Source organism: Cololabis saira, chromosome 18, assembly GCF_033807715.1.
Source record: "Cololabis saira isolate AMF1-May2022 chromosome 18, fColSai1.1, whole genome shotgun sequence".
In the NCBI taxonomy this organism is placed as follows: Eukaryota; Metazoa; Chordata; class Actinopteri; order Beloniformes; family Belonidae; genus Cololabis; species Cololabis saira.
In genome coordinates this window covers 27,091,234-27,112,641 of record NC_084604.1, presented here as the reverse complement: position 1 = coordinate 27,112,641, position 21,408 = coordinate 27,091,234, and the positions used below count along the sequence as shown (strand labels likewise).

Sequence of the window (21,408 nt, the reverse complement as noted above, 5' to 3'; positions counted from 1 at the left end):
CTCCTACAGCACTGACTGTAACTTGACTCCGGCTGCGTCTTGCCTCATTTGCAGACTCAGTGATTGGATGTTTGCGGAGGACAGCAGGCTGACAGCAGGCTGTGTGAGGACACACTGCACCGACATGAGAAGAGAGGGCTGATTAACGTGTGTTTCTATCAGCGGATTTTTTTACTTGTTAAAGTTTGATTTGAGGGGGCAGGACATCTGTTGACAGATGCAGGTGTTGACCCCCAGATGTGTTGACCCAGGTATATACGACCTTCATCAGACCAGTGCTGGAATATGCCTCACCTGTCTGGGCCGGCCTCCCAAAGCACTTGATCCAGGAACTGGAATGTCTGCAGAGAAGGTGCTGCCGCATCATAGGGATACCGACTAAATCCTTCCCCACTCTGGAGGTGAGGAGAGAGGAGGCCACCTTAAGGGAATTCCATCGGCTACTGAAAGAAGGGACCAGCCCAATGATCCAGAGCCTGTCTGCAAATACAAGTCGCTACACACTACGCAATGGAAGGACACTCACACAACCTATGAGTCACACAAAAAGGCACCAGATGTCGTTCCTCCCGAGAGTGTACAAGCTGTATCAGAAGTAAAATGAACTTTTTTAGGATTGTCTTACAGTTGATATTTATTTTTTATTTTTTTCTCAATAAGAGCGGCCCTCTTGTGTCAAAGTGTAAGAAACATCATTATTCATATTGTTATGCAATGATGTATCTCAAATAAACTTGAAATTGAACTTGAAACTTGAACTTGTTTGTTGCCCCTGCATAGAGCCGGCCCCGTTGGGAAATCCACCTGTCCAGGACATACCAGCTTAACGGCAGCAGCAAGCTTTTCCTATGTACTCACAAAACCTGGCAAGTCTTCCCTTCTTCTTTTTTCTGACTTCCACCTCACGTTGAAGAAAATTGATGACAGCCTGATCGAAAATGGGGTCGTCTGGTTTCATCACTACCCGCAGGAGATTTTCCGGGGTCACAAATATCCTGAGGAGGTCTCTTATCATGGCCTTGGCGATGTCGTTGATGTTTTCTTCAATAATCATGAAATCACGGTCGCCGATCACCACCTTGGCCATCACCAAGTGTGTCAGACGTCTCCAGACGGTACCAGTATGTCTTAAACACATGGTGTTTTTCTTATTGGAATATTTCAAAATTAAACGCAAAAGTAAAGCGTTGCAGAGCTTGTAGTTGAGAGTCTGAAATTGAGAGGACGAGCTGTCAATCCCCTCTGACATGGGCTTTTTGTTTTTCAAGAGGATGCGCGTAAGCTCCATTGTTCGACATATCTCCTCAATGTAAACACCTTCCTGTGTGGATTCTTTGTTTTTCCTTTGAAACAGTCTTTCCTGCAACCTTGCAACAGCATCTTCTGTGATGTCCTTCATTTCCTGAAGACAGAGATCCTGATTATGTTCAGCTTTGCTCCTACCGACAGAGCTCATTTTAAAGATATGAAAACTGCTTTGCATTATTCTTGATAGAGGATTTTCGTGTGTGTTTTCAGCCAGTCTGAATCAAACTGACTCAAGTTTTCTGTTTGCTCTTTTATAACCTTTGGAACGTTCATGACGTCAACTCCTCTACGTGTAGCCACGCCCCCATCTACGTCAGAGCAGTGACAACTTTTGATCTCGCCGCCAGAGCGGTCACGTGGTTCATGTCGGCCCCGAAAGTTCCAAAACAAAGCCGCGCTGTCATGTTGGTCTATGGGACAGAGAGCAGTGAGCTCGCTTTTGAACGGTAAATATTAAAGCCTCAACAGAGATGCCCATACGTCCTTCACCCCAGACACTTCCTCCAGCTCTGATCAGAAAAAAAAATATCAAAGCATATACAAAAAGATGTAAAAGACGCAGGCCCCCGGTCTCACACTCAGCAGGCACGCCGATTTTTCCCAGTGGCCAGCTGCGGTACTGCAACAAAAAATCCCATGGGGCCCAAAAAGCTTTTTTCCCATAGACCGCAATAGTAAAAGAGAAGCCTCTAAAACTGTTCACAGGACACCTCCAGCTGTAATCACCGTTAATTACTAATCTTTGTATTCTATATTTTTAAGTCATGGACTTTATATCCGTCAAAAATGTTTTCTAACGGCCAGAAAAGTCAAAGAAAAGTCTCTTTCTGGGTGTGACGTCGCGGCTGTGTCCGTGCACTCCATGGATGTATTATATTACAGTTTTTCTCAATCACTTTGGTACATTTTTCCAATCATTCTTGCAATTTGCAGAAGATCAAGTGCATTTCTCAAAACAATTTGAACAAATAGCAAAACACTGTGGATCACCTGCAAAAGCCAGTCTCTTGCTCAAAATCCTTAGTCCATCCCTCAAAAGCAAGTTTTTGTGTCAATATACTTGTCAGTGCCATCAGAATGTTTAATCATTGTGTCATTGTGTACAGATAAGACAGTCAAATTCATTAGTCATGTTGGCAATTGAAGGCACTTTGAAGGGACATGTTGATGTAAAATGTGGTTTAGGTGTGATGACAAGTGTTGTACATTTGACCTCATATAATGTATACGTGTAAGATTGATTGGAAAAGACAAGATTCACATTTACAGAATGACTTCTTCATTGGCAAACATTGACATTGCAGTCCGTAAACCAAAACAAATTTGAGGAAGACACAATGGCATTGTATAGGGCATCAGTGGAATAGGCTACTGTAATTTTGTATGGGGCATTACTGTATTGACATGTAAATACAGTAAACTCCATGTAATTCAGCACATACTGTTAGATTACACACCTGTTCTCTCTGCGGAAAGTTTGAATAATTGAGGACACAGTTGTTCTGCCAACATTTGGCTGCACCCTTCTCCCCGCTTCAGCCATAGTCAGCCCATGATTCAAAACATGGTCTACAAGTGTTGCTCTGATTTCATCAGGAACACGCATGTGTCCGCCTCTTCTGCCTCTTCCTCTTCCTACTCCTCCACCACGCAGCCTCACCCCTCTTCCTCTCCTTTTTCTTGGCTGTTGTCCTTCCATTGTCAGACATTGTAACTTTCTATTGGGCTCTGGTTACCTATATACTCCCCAGTAGATTGTTCATGAGATGCTCCCTTGAGCTCATTCAGAAAACTGTCGATCATTGGTTGATCAACTCTTTTCATTAGAGAAAGTCTAGATTCACCTGGGAGGAATTTACCAATTTAGATCATATTTACAGACAAATGTCTTATGGAAATGTATATATGCTTGACATGTTATGATGGCTTGGTAAATCATTTTGCATGTGAAGACTTATATGATGAACTATAGCCTAAATGTTTTGGGGAAAGAGACTATTTGATAGATTCCTATAACAAAGCATTTTGATTAGCATGACAAAAGCAATTGATAATGTACGAAAAAACTGAGAATTGTACACAATCCTTTGCATGGATGGACAAAAGCATTTGCAATTTGTTCAATGCAATGAGAAACTGCCTTTTTCATCTGCACAAATGGCATGATGATGTGAAAACTGAACAAGAACTTTTGAGAATTTCAATTCTGATGTGAGAAATGTACCAAACCAATTGAGAAAAACTGTAATACATGTTATATAATTATATTATATTAATACATTAATAATATATGTAATAATATACATGTAATAATATACATTAATTAATATATTATATTCATACATATTATATTAATACTTGTTCTCATTGCCCCAGGGCATGATGGGAGGCCCCAGAGCATCATCGAAGGTGACTCAACTGCGCATGCTCTATGGGCCCCATAACGCGGAAGTAAACCCGGAAGTCAGGAACTTTTTTCAGCGTATGCGACAGGCGAGCAACTTTCATTGAAATGAACGGCGGCCATTTTCCGGTCCGGTATCCAGGTTAATTAATACATCCATGAATATACGACACGGAAGAAGCCATTTCTAGAACAACTTCATTCTTCAACTGTCTCGATACCAACGCAGAAACAGAAGAGTACAGTCACAGTGCCGCCTAATGGTCACACAGAGTAATGCAGTTTTTAAATATATTACATCTCCCTTTCTCAAGTTGGTTTGTTTTCCTAATAATAGTTTCTATGCATTATATGGACATGACAGTTATGAAAACAGCATTACAGGATTTAACCAAGTTTACACTAAAGGCATTGTAAATAACATAATACGGTCCTGATGAGACTAAATTTACCATCCAAAATTGCCATCCAATATCACAGATCAGATTCCTTATTAAGTCTGCATATTTCTTTGAAGCAATTGGAAAAACAATTGACTTATGCATAACACTATAACTTTCAATTGCAACAATATATATTAATGCCTAAATCTTGTGACTGAATTTGAAAATATCACAATTAAGATAAGATAAGATAAGATGAATCTTTATTGTCTCCCTTAGGAGAAATTTGTCTTGGACACGAGAGGCACAGGCGACAGTCACACTCCAATAAACATAGAAACATAACCCCTCCCCTCAACCCCTCATAACAGCTCCATCGATAACATTTACATCATATTAGTTCCATTCTTTTTTTTTTTTTTCTGTTTTTTATTCCAGATAACGCCTTGGCACTCATGAGCATTCTTTGTAGTCTGGCTGGGGCACTGAGGAGTGATTTTTTTGAATATCACCTCCAGCAGCTTATGATCACTTTCTACATGGACATGTCTTCCATATTAAGTGAATTATATTTCATATTAATTGAAAGAGATGGAAGTGAAGCTGGTTGCTTCTTGTCATCCACTTACTTCCTACTTTTCATCGACATCACACCGTAGTCGTCAGAGCCCCTTATTTATTTTTCAGGGAGTTGGCAAAGCCTAACTTCAACTGAGGATATATTTTCACTTACCGGTATGACCAACCGGACGAATTTCAATTAGTCAAGTGCCTTACTACAACAACAACAACAACAACAATTCTTTGTCTCTGCGCGACATGTATATTGCTGTTAGTAATTAGTATCCATAAGTCGCTAGTTGACCGAGAGAGGGCTGGAAATGCAGCTGCTCGTCTCTCTAGGTCTTTTTACCCACCGTTTTAGAGATCATGTGATTTTAATTTAAAGTGATTTGAATTAAGTTGCAATCCCCCACTTGGCTGCGTGTCTGTGTGTCTGTGCGTGCGTGGGCGCATGTTTTATGTGCATCAGATTTAAATTTTATTCATCAGGATATTGTGCAGACATGCCTCGTAAGAAGAGGATGTGGAGAGAGAGGGAGGCAGTGGATCCATCACCAGCTGGGTAGCAAAGAGCACAGCAGGCAGCACATGTATCAGTTATTTATGTTGATTCAGATCTGTAATGTTTTTCTCTCATTACTTTAGTTTTGATTAGTGGGTATCCAGAGTTATTATAGTTTTGTATTTTTCCATTAGTTTTAGTATTGTAATGTAACAACGTAACAAATGTAACGAAGTCGGAAAGTGTTAAAGTCATGTTCCATGTGTCCCTTTTTAAATTTCAGCACCTGCCCCTCCAAAGGTCTCTGCATGTCCCTGTGTGTATATGTGCTCCATCACAAACCCACATAAGTTCAGGAAATAAAAATATTTACACTTGGGTGATTTTTTTTCTTAAAAATGTATTTTAACAAATATGAAAAAAGCATTTCTCATAACAAGAAAAGATGAATATATATTTTCTTTTCCAGCTTTGTTTGTGATGCGAATCCAGCACCACTGGTAAGTGTTCTTGTTAGACTCTCAGGAACTTCTCTAATTGCTCCATTTCAATTGCATTTTCAAATGCAGCAAAGTCCTGAAAGAAAGAACAAAAGTGTCCATCAGACATGTTTTGTACGTGTTAACATTAAATTGAAGACATTATGTTATTTTCTAACAGCTTGTATTTAAAAAACAGTTTACGTACGTGCAGTGTTCATTTGTTAAATGGTTCTGTTCCAAATTACATATACACATTATAATAATAATAATAATAATAATAATAATGATAATAATAATATTATTCATGTTGACTCTAAACTTCTGCACATCAGGATTAAAAAAAATAAGAACCAGCTGTTTGGAACTAAATACAACTACTACAACTACTAAGTAAGGGAACAATATGTGACATGCTATACTCAATTAATGAGAAACCAAAATAATTGTGTCTGCATGATGTTTTAAGCCCGCGTACAATGTTTTAAAATACGTTTATTAGATTTTGCTTTTATTTTCACCACAGCATTTCAATCAAGTTGAGTTTTGGGGTTTTTATATGAGAATTTATACCAGAAAGATCTGCTGGTGAGTTCAGTATCAGCATGCTTCACCATTACCCAAATTTTAACTGTGACACCAATAGTCTCACATTTGACTCCAGACTCTGGGACAGATGAGTTTATTGTCTACTCAATGAATGTAAGGGGTCCAGGTTCTGTAGCTGGAAAACAAATCCAAATCATGATAACTCCACCACCGTGCTTGACAGGTGCTATAAAGTGTTTGATTTTCTGTATTATTCAATGTGGCACCATGCATTATGGCAAAACATCTTTACTTTTTCATCTTTCATCTTTCATCTTTCATCTGTCCAAAACCCACTGCTCTAGATGTTTTTTTTATTTGTCATGTTCTTTTAAGAAACCAGAGACTTTTTCAGGCCAGTCCTTCCTATCAAATCATACGTGTAAAGAAAATCCTCTTATAACTCTTCCCAGCTTGATGGGTTTACTTAGTTTTGTATTTTCTCACAAACTGCAGCTGCAATTTAGTTGAGCATTTGTCAAATAAATCATGGCAAGGCATAATAGAATGACATTTTTTAATATGAGGTAGCATTTTCATAATTTTGAAATTGAAAAAGATGACAACAAGAAAATGTCCTCAGTTTATCTGATTTATCTTGAGAAATGACCAAAACTTTATCAAAGAAATGCATAAGTCTGCTGCCCACACTTCTAAATGTCATAACGTTTCGAGCGCATTTTGCTCTTCTTCAGACTGATTTGGATACAATAGATGCCCCATTTTAAGCCCTCCCCAGGGGGGTATATAACATACAGAGTACATGTATCCAGATATCCAAACATCTTATAACTATTTTATTCTACACCAGGTGCCTTGAATGAATTTTCTTTATCATGTGACCCCCTGGGGAGGGCTTAAAATGGGGCGTCAATTGTATCCAAATCAGTCTGAAGAAGAGCAAAATGCGCTCGAAACGTTACGACGTTTGATGTGCAAAATAAATCTGCACTAGGGACCAAAAGTGTGCGGTCTCTTGTTTTTTCCTGCATCTATGTTTTGAGACCAGCTCCTGTTGAGATATTGGATGTGCGCAACCTATTTTACCCTTTGTTCACACTTCTATATGTAACATACAAAACCTGAGCTAAACGATCTTGTGTGTGAAAGGTTAGTGACACCTGGAGGCACAGCTGCTGATTGCAACCAGCTTTATACCTCAACCTCAACTCCACTTCCAAGTATGTAGGAGAAACTTTGACAGTGTATAAATGCCAAAGACCCCCTATAAAACCAGTGCTTGGCTTGTTCTGATATAACATAAGCATTGAGTCAAGCCTGTTGATTACGGTATGTGGATATAAATGACACTTTCAGTGCTAAAATCATAATGGTTATTATTCCCATGTAATTCTAGAAGATTGAAACTACACTTATCAGTTTTCTTGGAATCTCCTTTTACCTACTCATAAATGCAGCACAATTAAACTGCAATATGCTCAATCAGTAGCTGGTCAGATCAGAACATGGGAAGAAATATTTATCTCTCCAAGGGTGTAAAAATGTGTATCTTGACTGACGGTATACATTTTCACATCCTTGGAGAGATAGATATGTCTAACCTAACAAATGGCCAGTATAAAGGTATTATCTTTATACGGGCCATTTGTTAGGATTGAAGAAGTACTTGTCAAACCACTAGAAGGGTGGTTCCTACAGTAAATATTTACCTAATCCCTATGTCCACACCCTAGACTACCACAGATTTCGTACTGTGTCACAGAGGCACCTAGCACGGAATTGATATAAAACTGTTCACCAAAATTTGATAAGGTGCATTTTATCCATATGACCACGTTCACTACACGAGACTTACTCCACAGTAGACGTCTCCATTGCATATTTGTGGAGGCAGTGCAGTCTTGTCGCCTGCCCTCTTCCTCATTAAGTCCTTGTCGTCCGAGTTCTGAGAAATGTCCACAGCTTCAAAGGGGATCTTCAGGGAAGTCAGGACAGACATGACCCTTTCTTGATTTTTTTTCAACTGGAAAAGAAAGCCGTTTCAGTGATTAAAGGTGGCTGAGCATATCAAATTCAAATGCAGGTATGTCTTCACAACTAGGCTCTGTTTTCCAATAAAACATGCTTCAATGTCCACATGGAGTTGTGTGATAGACTGTATTACAAAATGTTCAAACTAAACACACATTAATAACATATGATCTACAAGATTAAATGTACTTTACATTTGACATATGCAGCTACTATTACAAAAAGACTAGAAGGACTGCGCACTGTACCTCCAGAGAACCGCTCACACTTGTATAAAACACTATCACCGGCATATCTGCTGTCTTGAGAGTATCACTCCGATCCAGGTACAAATACAGGTCTCTAAAGAGACAGGCTGAAAGTGTGCGGGCGAGGAAGTTTTCTGTGGACTAAATGCAGGTATTTGGTGCTACTTTACTGCTGCAGCAGACAAGGTGAGCAGGTTTGGACAGAGCTCACCTGCTTGCATGGACACACCCACTTGTCTGACTGCCATTCCAGTCACAACTTGCCCGTGTGAATTGCGAGACACATATACACACACCAACACACACAAGCTCAGACATTTATCCTTATTAGGAATTGGATCGACATTCATTTTGTACAGTTTTACCTAAACCCTAATATATCCCTCCGACCATTAGTTTAAGCCTAATCCCTAACCCCAACTAGAACCACTCTAGTTATAATATTTTAGTTATATTATTTATTTATTTTTTTGTTTGTTTAAAGAACAAAAAATACTTGCATGGATATCCTTGTACTTGTCTAATAGGATGCATTGTGTTAAAGTTAAGGATGAATGTTCCAGCTAACTGGATTGCACAGTGGGGGGACCTCAAGGATCTCTTTAAGGCCAATTTGTTCAGACTATAAATGAATAAACTTCCGTCCACTGCCAATTATAGCCATATGCCGACAATACAGTCTCAGCAGTCTGTCAGTTAGCCACTGAGAAATGTACTAGCTAGAACTTTAATAGGGCTATAGCTATTTTCTTTTCAAAATCAAATGTGAAAACTCTGAAAGGCTGATATTCTTATGAACAGATTGGTCTTTAAATTCAGTCACTTTCAATGACCATATTAGGTGCAAATCTCAATTTCAAGAAAAATACCAGAAAAATTACCAAAATTATTATTTATAATTAGACACATTTTAGACAGTTTACATCTTCTCTTTCTTTAGATGGAGCCTAAATATTTATGCATGCTTTCATGTAGACTATATTCAATCTGGTTTTGGGTAGTCAGGGAAACTGTCAGTTAGAGTCGATGTACTAACAAGAAACAATAATGTCAAAATGCTAGTCAAAATTTTTGACTAGCATTTAAAATGTTAAATTTTTCCTTGCTGTATATTAGACTTTTTGTATTACCACTCTGAACTCTGTCAGATCCGCTAGAGTTGCCTTGGGTGGGGCAGTGTAAAAGAGAATATATATTTTCAACATGTGACTACTACAATAAGTTATTTTTGACGATGTAATATTCTCAATAAGATGTGTATCAATTAACTTAAAGGTAATTAATCACAAAATGTAAACTGATTTAAAACTCCCTTTGAACACAAGGTGTAGTAGAAATACATCTTTATTGATCAGCAGTCACATGCACTAAATTATCTTACAATACAAAGACAATGTCTTGTATAGGTGGCCATCTATAATCACCAGCATTTTACAGATCATTGAAACTGCTCTGTGATTGACAAAATCTTTCATGAGAGTTAAAAAAAAAAAAAAAAAAACTATTATAGCAATACACATGAAAATATGTGTTACAAGTTTGGAATCATGTGGTATTGCATGTATTTGTGTTTCTGGAAATTACATTTTAACCTCTAAAAGCATTCTATTAAAGCAATCGAAAAAAAAAACATTCATCAAAAAGGATAAAAAACCCGAATTATTTGTAAAAATGAAAAGAAGAAGAAAGAAAACACCATTCCCTAATGATTATAGGCTGTCAGGAAGACAAATATTTTTTTTGTTTGTTTGTTTGTTTTTGCAAAAACATGAACAATAATAATCCAGAAGCTGCTTTTGAACTGGTAAAATCCCATGACTGATGTTACTCTCTGCGTCATTTCTCATAGCGAATCAACAAGAGGTTCGAGTTCATAACACACTCTTCCTGCCAGGTCTTCAGGGGTTTTCTCAACATTGTTCTCAGAATCCACGTTGGGGTTCTTCTCTTCCAGTCTGCGACTGTTTTGTCCAAGCTCATAGACCTGGTTAGTGCGTTCCCTGAGGAAGATCAGGAGAGTAATGATTATAAATGCATTAAGAGTCCACAGTGTCCAACTTCTTTGGTCTCAGAATGTGGGAACAGTGGAGTTTGCAGAAGAGATAAACTGCTAATCCTAAATCTACGTTCCATAATGACAATATCAGTTTAGTTCAAAGCAGCACAAAGAAATATATATAATTCTTATCTCACAGGGTCCCCCCGGTGACAAGGAGGTTAAGTCGCTTTTATGACACTGTTCTTCGCTGTTTTAAAAACTGAACACTACACTTGTGGAAACCGATTTTGCCATAACGTAGAAAGGAATATAAAGCATGAATACAACTGCACACTCTGCAGTCTGTTAAAAATACCTGCAAGAGTTGTTACTTCTATTATATAAAGATGAATTTCCATAACACGAAAAAAATAGAAGATAGAAATGGGTCCTAGACAGAGCCCCTGGGGAACACCACAACAAACTGTTCAAGATTAAAACTCTGACTATTGCTTGAGAAATATGGCGTTAGAATAGCCTGTTCTTGTCCTTTCCCTACCTTTGATCAAGTGCCCCATTGCTTCTTTCATCCCGATCTTGTTTTAATGTTCCTTCTAGCCGGTTGCTAAACTGGACCATGACACCTGTAAAAAAAAAAAAAAAGAAGCATAGCACCAACATGACTTCAGCAGCAATACTTCAAAGTCTTAACCAAATAATGAAAAAAGTAAGAATAAAAAAAGATACACTCTAATTGCATCTGTGATTTTAAGCTTTAACTGCTATTAGGGTTAACTGAGATGTAGCACTGATATATTTGCACGCTACAAAGTATGTCAATGAACACCTGACACATTACACTATTTTAACTAAAGTTGAAATGAGTCGGTCTACACACTAAACATCCTGTAAAGGTAATAGAAACCTGGGCGAGTTGCTGTTGCAGGCCATAAAACTGAAACCAGGCTCCAACATAAAAGAAGGCGTTAACGTTCTACTGTACATGCTTATAAGCATTATATGCTTATATACAAATCTGTGGTGCTGGAAATGATCTCAATTATGTCACATTCTGTGTCATTAAAAAGATGTTACTCTAGTAATTTTGCATTAATAAAAGAAAGTATAGTTCTTACCAGCACCTCGCCATTTTTTTCTCCAGACCAAGTAACCAATAACCGATAGGACTAGCACCACCACTAGTACACACACAACACCTGCCACGACTGAACTGGAAGACGTCGCTGTGGAGATTAAAAGATCATTCAGCGAAGAACAACGTGTTTGAAGACGATAATAACAACAGACATAAAAGAAGGATTTTTTTTATATTGAGGTCTTACTGGTTATAGTGACTTGTAGTGACTTTGATGGGGTGGAGCAGAAGGGCGTTGAGGAGACGTTAACACTATAGATACAAACATACTCTCCTTGTTGTTCAGAATCTATTTCAGGGAATTCAAAGTATGCCATGTAGAAGATGGTGTGACCAAACGACTGTTGCTGTTTGGTAACGTTCGTCTTAAGCTCTGTCAGATAGAAGACACCATCAGGGTATCTGGAATGGGTGGAGCAAGTGATGGTTAAGGTGCTGCCTTTGGGGACTGATATTTTGTCAGGACTGTAGATCACCATTGCATGAGGGGACATCAGGGAGATGCTGGGCTTCTCTAGGTTTACTGAAAAAGAAAAAGATTTGTGCAAATGTAACTTAAGAGGTGATAGCAATTCATTCAACAATCACATTTGCATGAACGTGCAAGGAAAAAAAAATCTTACTTAAGACACTGACATCTGCAGTATTTCCTTGTGGATAGTATATAACTTGATCGGGCAGTTTCTTATGATATTCACAATAGTAAGACCCCCTGAGATCGAAGTCAGCTTTAGGGAAGACGAAAGTTGCAGCTTCATGCTCAGAGAATTTCTCCATTTGAAATGACCCTTGGGTCTTTTTCAGGACAAATGTCCCACCAAGGTGTTCTGTTACCACAGTGCAGGTGATTTCAACTTTGTCTCCCCAATTGACCTCTACACCAGGAGTTATAGAGATCTGAGGCTTCTGTAGAGCACCTGCAATAGATTGGCAGAAATAAACAGTGTGTAATCCTGACTAGTGTTGCTCAGTTGGAGGAAAATGCATCGTTCATAAACAAGCACTGTGCCAGGCTTCGTACCTAAACAAATAACACCTGCATCTTCGCCGTGTCCACAGTTATTTTGGCCAAAACCATTATGAGGGCAGTGTGTGAGAGCAGTCTCTTGGCCCGAACAGTCCACGTTGTCCAGCCATATCGGACCCGAGCCTCTCCCGAAATGAGCGCTTGTGGGAGCGGAGACGGCATGGCCACATCCCAGCTGTTTACACACCACATCCGCACTGCTCATCTGCCAGTCGTCATCACACACAGTACCCCACTGGCCTTTGTAGAAGACCTCCACTCTGCCAGAGCATTGACTTGAGCCGCTGACCAACCGCAGCTGTGCTGCATAGTAACACAGAAATGTAAAGTTCAGATTTGAAGAACAGCATTCAACAAGCATTCACAAGCAAAATTCACTGGCAAATTATATTCTGGACATGTCTTGCTAAGACAAGTAGAGATTTCCCTTCAATGTCAGCATTGTTCCATACAATATTACGATATTATTCTGCATTAATGATTACTTCACAGAACTTCACATGGCTCCTCTCATCTTTAGCCCAGCAGCCACATCAATGATTTGGAGAATCCACAGGAATAGGAATATTTCCCCCCCGCACGTCCATGTCCATTTTAAATGAGCTTGGAGCTAGACAAGATCTTGTTTCTCACTTTTGGTTATTTATGCTCTTTTTTTCCATGAAACATTTGCAAATATAGCAAAAAACTGTGTTTGGCATTCGTCTTCAGAAGAGTTTATAAGCCATTGAATTTTTTCCTAATGAATTTTCAATTATCTTCTGTTGTCTTTTGTTATTCTGTCTCAACTTTCAAATTAAAAAGCATATTTTTCAAATATTAAATTGTCCCTGTATTAACAGCTGATATTTTGCTCTCGGTTTCAATTGACTAAAGATCTTTATCTTTTAAAATGGGTTTCAGATTATTTTTACTAACATTTCACACGGTTTCAGCTTTTATGGAAATAAGCTACTGGCTTCTAGCCTGGTCCGCCATCCTGTTTTTTTTTCTTTACCCTTTGTTACAAAGATCAGGTCTGGTTCCTCGTCATTTGACTTTGATTGGCAAGGAGCAGTACCAACAGATGCAGAGGACCCGGTCTCTAGGGACCATTGGCTAGGCAGAAAACATGATTGGTTTGGTACATTCTGTACCAGAGGAAATGGCTGTTAATGAGAGGGGTACCAGACCTCTTTCATAAGCAATAATCAATGCCAATTCTTCGTTTAAGCACATGGTTGCCAATAATAATAACTTTGACTTCATGACTTTCACTTGGTGATGTTGTGTTGAAACAGATTACAACATGAAACTGATATTAGTCACAATAACTTCCATGGCTTTACCTGCACAAAGAGCTCCAGCATCATGTTCATGTCCACAGGTTGATGCTCTGAAACCTTTCATTGAGCATTGTTGTAGAGACGTCATGTTGTCAAAACACGAAACGCTCGCCTCCACCACTGACCCGCTTCCCTGGCCGAAATGAGCACCACCAGGGGCATTCAAGGCATTTCCACACTCCAGTAATCCACACACCACCTCGGCTTTACTTTGTGTCCAGTCTGCATCACACACTGTTTGCCATGTTTCACCCTGACGAACCTCTACTCTTCCAGAGCACTCATCCTTCCCATTAGCCAGCCGGACCTCCAAGCTTCCTGCAAAGGCACTTAAACTTAAAATAAAGCCATATAATGTCTATAGCAGACAACTAGCAATAAATGTGATATATTAGTTGTACACCAACATGGAAAAGCAAGCCTTCAATATAAGATGCAAAAGTTTTTTCAACTTTTACCTGTGCACACAACACCAGCAATTGCAGATGTGTTGCATGTTCTGTCTCTAAATGGTCTCTGGGGGCACTGGTTGAGTGTAGACTCAATGCCGCTGCATTCAATTTGCTCAATCCATGTTTGTCCCGAACCAAGGCCATACTCAGACATTGTGGTAATCTTATGAGCCCTCCCACAGTTCAGCTGTTTGCACACCACCGATGCATCGTTGAGGTCCCAGGTTTCACCACAGACAGTCCCCCACTGGCCTTTGTCGAAAAACTCCACTCTTCCAACACAGCGATGGGGCCCGCCATTCAACTTCACAGTTCCTGGAAATATATATGAATATACCATACTATTTCACTTGTCTGCAGAGAGCTAATTAGAGTAAACTTTTCCAATAAATGTTTGTAATGTCAGGAAAAAAAGAGCAAAATGTGCAACATTACGAACCTGAACATTCAACAGATGCCTCTTCAACATGATCGCTCCTGGTCCTGGCATAATCTCTCAGTGTGCACTGTGTGAGAGACATCTCTCTACCGCTGCAGCTGACCTTGTAACCTCTGAGATCTTCACTTTGACCAAATGATGTCGAGACCTTGACGGGATCTCCACAATTCATTTCCCTGCACACCACAGTAGCTTCATTCATTCCAAAATTGAGGTAGTATGCTGGTGACCATTGGCCACCATGGTGAAACTCCACCCTGCCTGAGCACTGGTTGGTCCCATTGATCAGTCTAATGTTTGCTAAAAAAAAACAACAAAGCAGGCAGAATAAGCACTTGGTGATTGGTTGAAACATGGAATGGTATTCTAATTGGCGAACCTTCAGGGAAACACTTGTAATATAGATACCTGAGCAAATCACTCCAGCGTCTTCACCGTGACCACAGTTATTTTCTCCAAAGGAAGGACGTCTGCAGTGCAAAAGGGACGTCTCATTTCCAACGCAGTTGACATCGTCCAGCCAGATGTCTCCTTGGCCTTGACCAAAGAAAGCTGCCGATTTCGCTGTCTGAGCCGTTCCACAGTCCATTGATTTGCACACCACCTGAGCATCTCTGATGTCCCAATCGTCATCACACACTGTCCCCCACATGCCATCATGCAGAATCTCCACTCTGCCAGAGCATCGGTCTGTGCCATTGATAAGCCTAATAGGTGGAGTACCTGAGAGCAGATCAATTAGGATCCAAGTAAGTACTGACATACCCCGCTTGCAGTTAAACGATATACTCTCTTTTTTTTGTCTTACCTGTGCATGCGACAGAAGCACCGTCACACCTTCCCATACTTTCTTCAAATCCACATTGGGCAATAGAGCTCACATTACCAGAGCATCTGCTTATATACCCTCTCACTCCACTGTCTCCATAACCAAAGACTTGAATGGATCTCTTTGGCGTTCCACAACTGAGTTCCTTGCATACAAGAGTAGCCTCTGCTAGACCCCAGTTATTATTGCAAATTTTCCCCCAGTGGCCATTGTGAAACACCTCCACTCTTCCAGAGCAGCTGTCAGTTCCATTGATCAATTTTAGTGTCTCTGGAAAGCAAGAAATCAAGGAGCTTCAAATTTGCATTTGTATAAGCAAATAATATAATATTTTGGGGCTTAAAAAAGACTCGACTATGTCTTACCTGAGCATACGATACCGGCATCTTCAGAATGGTCACAGTCGTGTTCTCCAAAACCCTTATGTGGACAGTCGGAAAGGGATTTCTCATGACCAGTACACTCAACATCATCCAACCAAACCTGATCTTGGCCTCTGCCGAAGAAGGCTTTGTATTTAACAGAGAGGGCATTGCCGCAGTTCAACTCTCGGCATGCAACAGTTGCTTCCGGCATGCCCCATCTGTCATCACAAACGGTTCCCCACTGTCCTTCATTGAAAACTTCTACTCGACCAGAGCAGCGATTCGTCCCATTCATCAGCCGTATGGGTCTACTGTCTGTCAGGTGGAGACAAAGAATAAACAAGAGTCATCAGAGGCCATCCGAGGAGGAGGCAGTCTAAGAATATAAAATGGTAGTGTGCCTGTGGCTTACTTTTGCAGACAACAGTAGCATCAATACAGCTTTCTTTGAAGTCTTGAAGCAGGCACTGTGAGAGGGAGGTCTCATTTCCAGCACAGGTGGTTTTGATTCCAGACAGGCCCAGTGCCTCTCCAAAATATGGCACTTCGGACTGAACCACAGGACTGCCACAGCTAATCTCTTGGCACAGCACGTCGGCTTCCTCCTTGCCCCAGTCACTGCTGCACACTCGTTTCCAGAGGCCGCCGTGGTACACTTCCACTCTGCCGTCACATCGATTGCTTCCATTGACAACCCGCACATGTTCTAATAGGTCACCAGATAAATGATACAAAACAGTTAGTGGAGGAAAATGTGTACATCCAATGAGAAACCGGGAGTTCAAACTCCGCGAAGAGCTATTTAACTTGCCAACCTCTTAACATTTGTTTGTACAACAATTTAATTGCACTTTTTATAATTGCAATGGTTAACAGAGGTCCCTCCCAAGGGGTGGTGTCACAAATTTAATATGTAATTTGTTATGTTATTAAAACCCTTTAAAACATTGATCTAATTAACTGTACTTGGTAAAATAATGTAAGAAAACAACAACTGATGTTAAGTCAAACATTTATGAATATAATAGTGCTGAGATCTCTCCAAAAGTCAGCACAAGAACCAGCTGGCCGCAGTCTGCACCATGTGCACTACTGATTCATACCTCTAGAGGCTGTAGTGAGTCACTGTGAGTGACTTTAGTAGTCCAACAGAACAGACAGAAGTACAATTTCCAACAGATTAAAATGAGCCTGATATGTATGCATGTATTAACTATGTACATACATACATACAAGTACTAAGTAAAGGAGCTTTAAATGATTCTTTTATTATCTAATGTTAAATTGCAAAAATGTGGGTATCTTTTACACAAAAAAGAAAAAAGGGATTCATTTCATCTTTCTGTAGCCACAATTTTGAAAAGTGCCATTTACCCATACTGATTTATGGTGCATTTTCAGCCACTTGGGCTTGTTGGCTGTGTTCATACGACCTGCTCGCAGTGTTAGGTCACACACACACACACACACACACGCACACGCACGCACACACGCATGCACACACACACACACACACACACACACACACACACACACACACACTGGGTAAGGGTGATACCAGCGCATGAAAGTAGGATATAACACGAGCAGGAAGTCCAGTCAATTGGGAGAAAAAAGATGATAAATCCTTTCCTAAAATCATTTTTTTTCTTTTCCTAGATGACACTTTTTCATATTAATCTCAAAATATGTTTTCATTATCACGGTGTAAAAACAATTTTAACTAATGTAAAAAAAAACACATGTCTAGAAAACAAATATCTGCTCAGCCATTCTTTTATTTAAAGTGATTACTTTTCTACTGCTTTTGAAAAAGTTTGAGAAGCAAACCTGAGCAGATGACTCCAGCGTCTTCACCATGGCCGCAGTTATTCACCCCGATTGGTTTATGTGGACACTTGAGGATGGAGGACTCCCGCCCAGTACACTGGACATCATCCAGCCAGATATGATCTTTTCCTTCTCCAAAGAAGGCATGCTTTTTAGCTTCCAAGATGGTGCCGCAGTTTGTCTCTCGACACACCACATCAGCACTGGCAAGGCTCCAGTGGTCATCACACACTGTTCCCCAGCTGTTCTCGTGGAAGATCTCCACTCTGCCAGCGCAACGCGAGGGCCCGACCAGTCTAATTTTGTCACATCCTTGAAAAAAATGAAACAATACAAGATCAGAAGCAGCAGGCTGCATCAGTATGAACTTTTAGCTGATGTGAGGTTTGAGACGTGTTTGTAGACTTACTGACCTACAAGCAGCAGTGGATTCAGTGGACCTGTGTTGGAAACAAACAGAAAAATTATTTAACTGAGCCTGTAACTACGACATTAGTCGATATGAACATTTTAATATATTAATATTTTCAAATAAATATTCAAACGTCAGTTATGTAGTTTTGTAAAGTCATTGAAAAGAGCAATCACTTTTGTCATGAAGGTAAAATACCAAAAATAAAAGACTCACCAGTAAACAAAAGAAAAGCAAAATGTAGTTTTTCCACAGATATCATATTGCGTCCTCAATGTAGGCCAAATTCTGTAATCATAAGGTCAAGAAAAGTGGTTATTCTTCCCCTTAAAAGGACTGCACCTCGTGGGATTGAGCAGAAGCCAAGAAGCTGCCTTACTTCTGCAAATCCACAAAATCTGGGGAACTTTTTGCAAGAAAAGAGTTTAAGATAAAAACCCCATTATACATGAAATGTCCAGAGATCCAGTGATTGTTATGAATAAAAGGGGCCGCCTGGACTTGGACTGCAAACTGCAAACTGGACTGCAAACTGCAAACTGGACACATGTTGACATTTGGATCAATCATTAAAGACAGAGCATGAAACCAGATTTCATTTTGTTTTACACAACACCCAGATTCATACTTGGAAAAGAATTGCTATACAACAGAAAAGAAAAAAAAACAACAACAGAAGAATCTTGGGAAGCATACGTGTCTGATAATAACTGTCATTTATGGATGTGACAAAGGTTCATAATGTAAGAAAAGTTTTGTTTGTGAGCAAATGTCAAGGAATGTTCTTGACCTCTGGCTCCCTGAGTTTAGCATATCGGTCCCCTCCCATCTCTGGTCATCATTCCTTTTATGTTTCAGCAGTTACGCAAACATCTCCCTCCCAATTCTTTTTTCCAACATCTGCAAAGCAGTGTGAAAGTTTCAGAAAGCCTGATCAGAACATGTGACTTGGCCAGAGTACAAATTAAGTAAACACTTTATTCTCCAGTTTTAATCAATAACTGACTTTTTCCCCCATCAAACCCTGCTCATCTTCTTAATGTCATCGGAGTTTTGCATTATTTGATGTGATTTTTCAAAAAATGGGCTTGTTTGAAAATATTGCTCCAGATACCAACTCCATTATAAACCTAAACAGTTTTTTTTTTAATTATAGTTCACTGGCAGTTATCGTACTGTTACAATAATGTAATGAAATATAATTTCCTCATGCCATTCAATATCAATATTCTGGTTAGATGTAATAATTTTATACTCACAAATTGGTACATGTGACCTGAATTATGCAACAAAATGATTGTGGTCTTAATTTCTACTGTTATGAATGCTTAACTAAGGATAAGAGGCCAACCTGTTTGTTTACATGTATCATATTTGAATTACTGAAGGTGTGATTAACCCAGAGCATCTGAAAGATCATAGTTTGAAAATACTTTTTCTTACCTTGAAGACTGGCTTGGTGCAGTGTTTGTTCAGCAGAAGAGCAGAACAACCCTGGTCTGGGGAGATGGATCTCTTTCACTAACACAACAGAGCTGCTTCCTGTGCTGCATCTTAATATGCCAATAGTCCTCGAGATGAAAAACATGCATTTCCTATTGTGAAATTCTGCATTTCAGTCATCCCAGTGTTTAATCAGTTCCTTTTATAAAGCCCTGTCTTCCTCCTAAGATCTGTCACGAAAGCATAATTCATTTGCTGAGTATATTACAGCAGCAGTTTTGAAGCCAAATTCGTCCCAAAGACGATCAAATCAGCAAAAAGAATGAATGTGAAATCCACAGTGCCAACATTTATTGAAAATATTTACTATTTGTGCAGGTTAATTTATTCAAGTCGATTCACTTGTAATGGCTTCTCAAGGTATTTCACACTCAAAGTATACACGGTTAAATGCAATTAAAGTCCAAAGTCCAACATTATAGTACATTCCAGGTCACTCAGATTCACTGTAGGTCATGCATAATCCAATTCAGTTCAAAATTCTTGCAAACGCTACTTCACGAAAAACAGTCCAACAAGGGAACCCAACAGAGTGCTGCGAATCTTCACGTCAGTGCAGTTCCCCGTCCTAAGCGTTATGGGTTTAGAAGTATATTATACAACATTTTGGCAAAAATAGGTTTTCATTTTTATATGTCAATTGCAATTTTAGTCTGAGGAAATTCAATTTGTGAAATATATATATCTAAACAGGAAGTGTAAAAATGTTACAAAGCAGTTGTCTATATTGTCGCATGCACCCTGTTTATCTGGAGGAATCTTCTTTTGTTTTCTAATCTTTTTGTGTGCGTTTGCTTCATGGTATTTCATATTTTCTAATAGTTATGTTAACGGTTGGAACATTAGCAAGGAGAATAGATCCCGTGCGATATTGCCTAACTGGCTTTCATACAGTCTATTCAGCATTTTGGGTCATCTGACACAGCCATCTGTTTCCACCCACAGCAATTTCCCTCGCATGCCTCGGGTAACGGTCACAGATTTGTACTTTGCAAAATATTAACATCTTAAACTTCTCCTTTTCTGCAATTCTTTTGTTATGCAATTTTTACTGGAATCTCATCAAATCGAGAAATACAGTAGATATGATCAGGGCCAAAAGAGCCCCAAAACACTTCTTTAAGCTTTTTGTTCCCCCGCCCCCGATTGTTCACACCTGTGTTTCATCAGCCCTATAGCTTTTTGTTCCCCCGCCCCCGATTGTTCACACCTGTGTTTCATCAGCCCTCTGGGCCTTTATATTGTCCCTCTGTCTCTTCCTTCCCTGCCAGTCCACCTATTCTGCAACCCTGTCAAGTTCTTGTGTGCTCCTCATCCCATGACACCTCAATTGTCTTCAGTCTGGTCAGCCTCTGTGTCTATATGTTGTCCTTCCTTCCCATTGTTCTACTCACCAGTTTAGCCAGTTTTTACCCTGTAAATGTTTCCTCTTTTGACATTGCTCATCACCCCTGCCTTCTGTTCTTCTGCGTTTGAAGTACACATTATTTCTTTTTTTTGTATTTAATACCTGATGAATCCACACACCAGCTGTGGGCCTTCAAAAGTAATGTTTGTCCTCGTGACCACTTCCCAGCTGGGAACACAAAAGCACTTGTCTCTAAAATGAGTCTTGGGACTCCGC

General features: G+C 39.6%; 2 protein-coding genes across 3 annotated transcripts; both read right to left on the bottom strand.

Annotated features, from left to right (window-relative positions):
* Positions 1-3,982: 3,982 nt before the first annotated feature.
* Positions 3,983-8,652, bottom strand: zgc:153284 (uncharacterized protein LOC751696 homolog). The gene is made up of 3 exons (XM_061746349.1): positions 8,469-8,652; positions 8,045-8,212; positions 3,983-5,737 (listed from the first exon to the last, which is right to left on the bottom strand). The coding sequence occupies exons 1-3, from the start codon at positions 8,511-8,513 to the stop codon at positions 5,675-5,677; spliced, it is 276 nt and encodes a 91-aa protein (XP_061602333.1). The 5' UTR covers positions 8,514-8,652; the 3' UTR covers positions 3,983-5,674.
* Positions 8,653-9,794: 1,142 nt separating this feature from the next.
* LOC133464402 (deleted in malignant brain tumors 1 protein-like) lies at positions 9,795-19,882 on the bottom strand. 2 transcript variants are annotated; one of them, XM_061746347.1, is made up of 17 exons: positions 19,725-19,882; positions 18,498-18,569; positions 18,283-18,309; positions 17,870-18,181; positions 16,452-16,745; positions 16,040-16,354; positions 15,654-15,944; positions 15,254-15,568; positions 14,846-15,145; positions 14,413-14,721; positions 13,958-14,272; positions 12,624-12,932; positions 12,226-12,519; positions 11,790-12,125; positions 11,583-11,690; positions 11,006-11,090; positions 9,795-10,468 (listed from the first exon to the last, which is right to left on the bottom strand). In XM_061746347.1, exons 2-17 carry the CDS (start codon positions 18,541-18,543, stop codon positions 10,312-10,314), a joined length of 3,813 nt encoding a protein of 1,270 aa, XP_061602331.1. In that variant the 5' UTR covers positions 18,544-18,569; positions 19,725-19,882; the 3' UTR covers positions 9,795-10,311. The 2 variants fall into 2 exon arrangements, with proteins under 2 accessions (XP_061602331.1, XP_061602330.1); XM_061746346.1 differs by lacking the exon at positions 19,725-19,882 and adding an exon at positions 18,661-18,794.
* Positions 19,883-21,408: the final 1,526 nt, after the last annotated feature.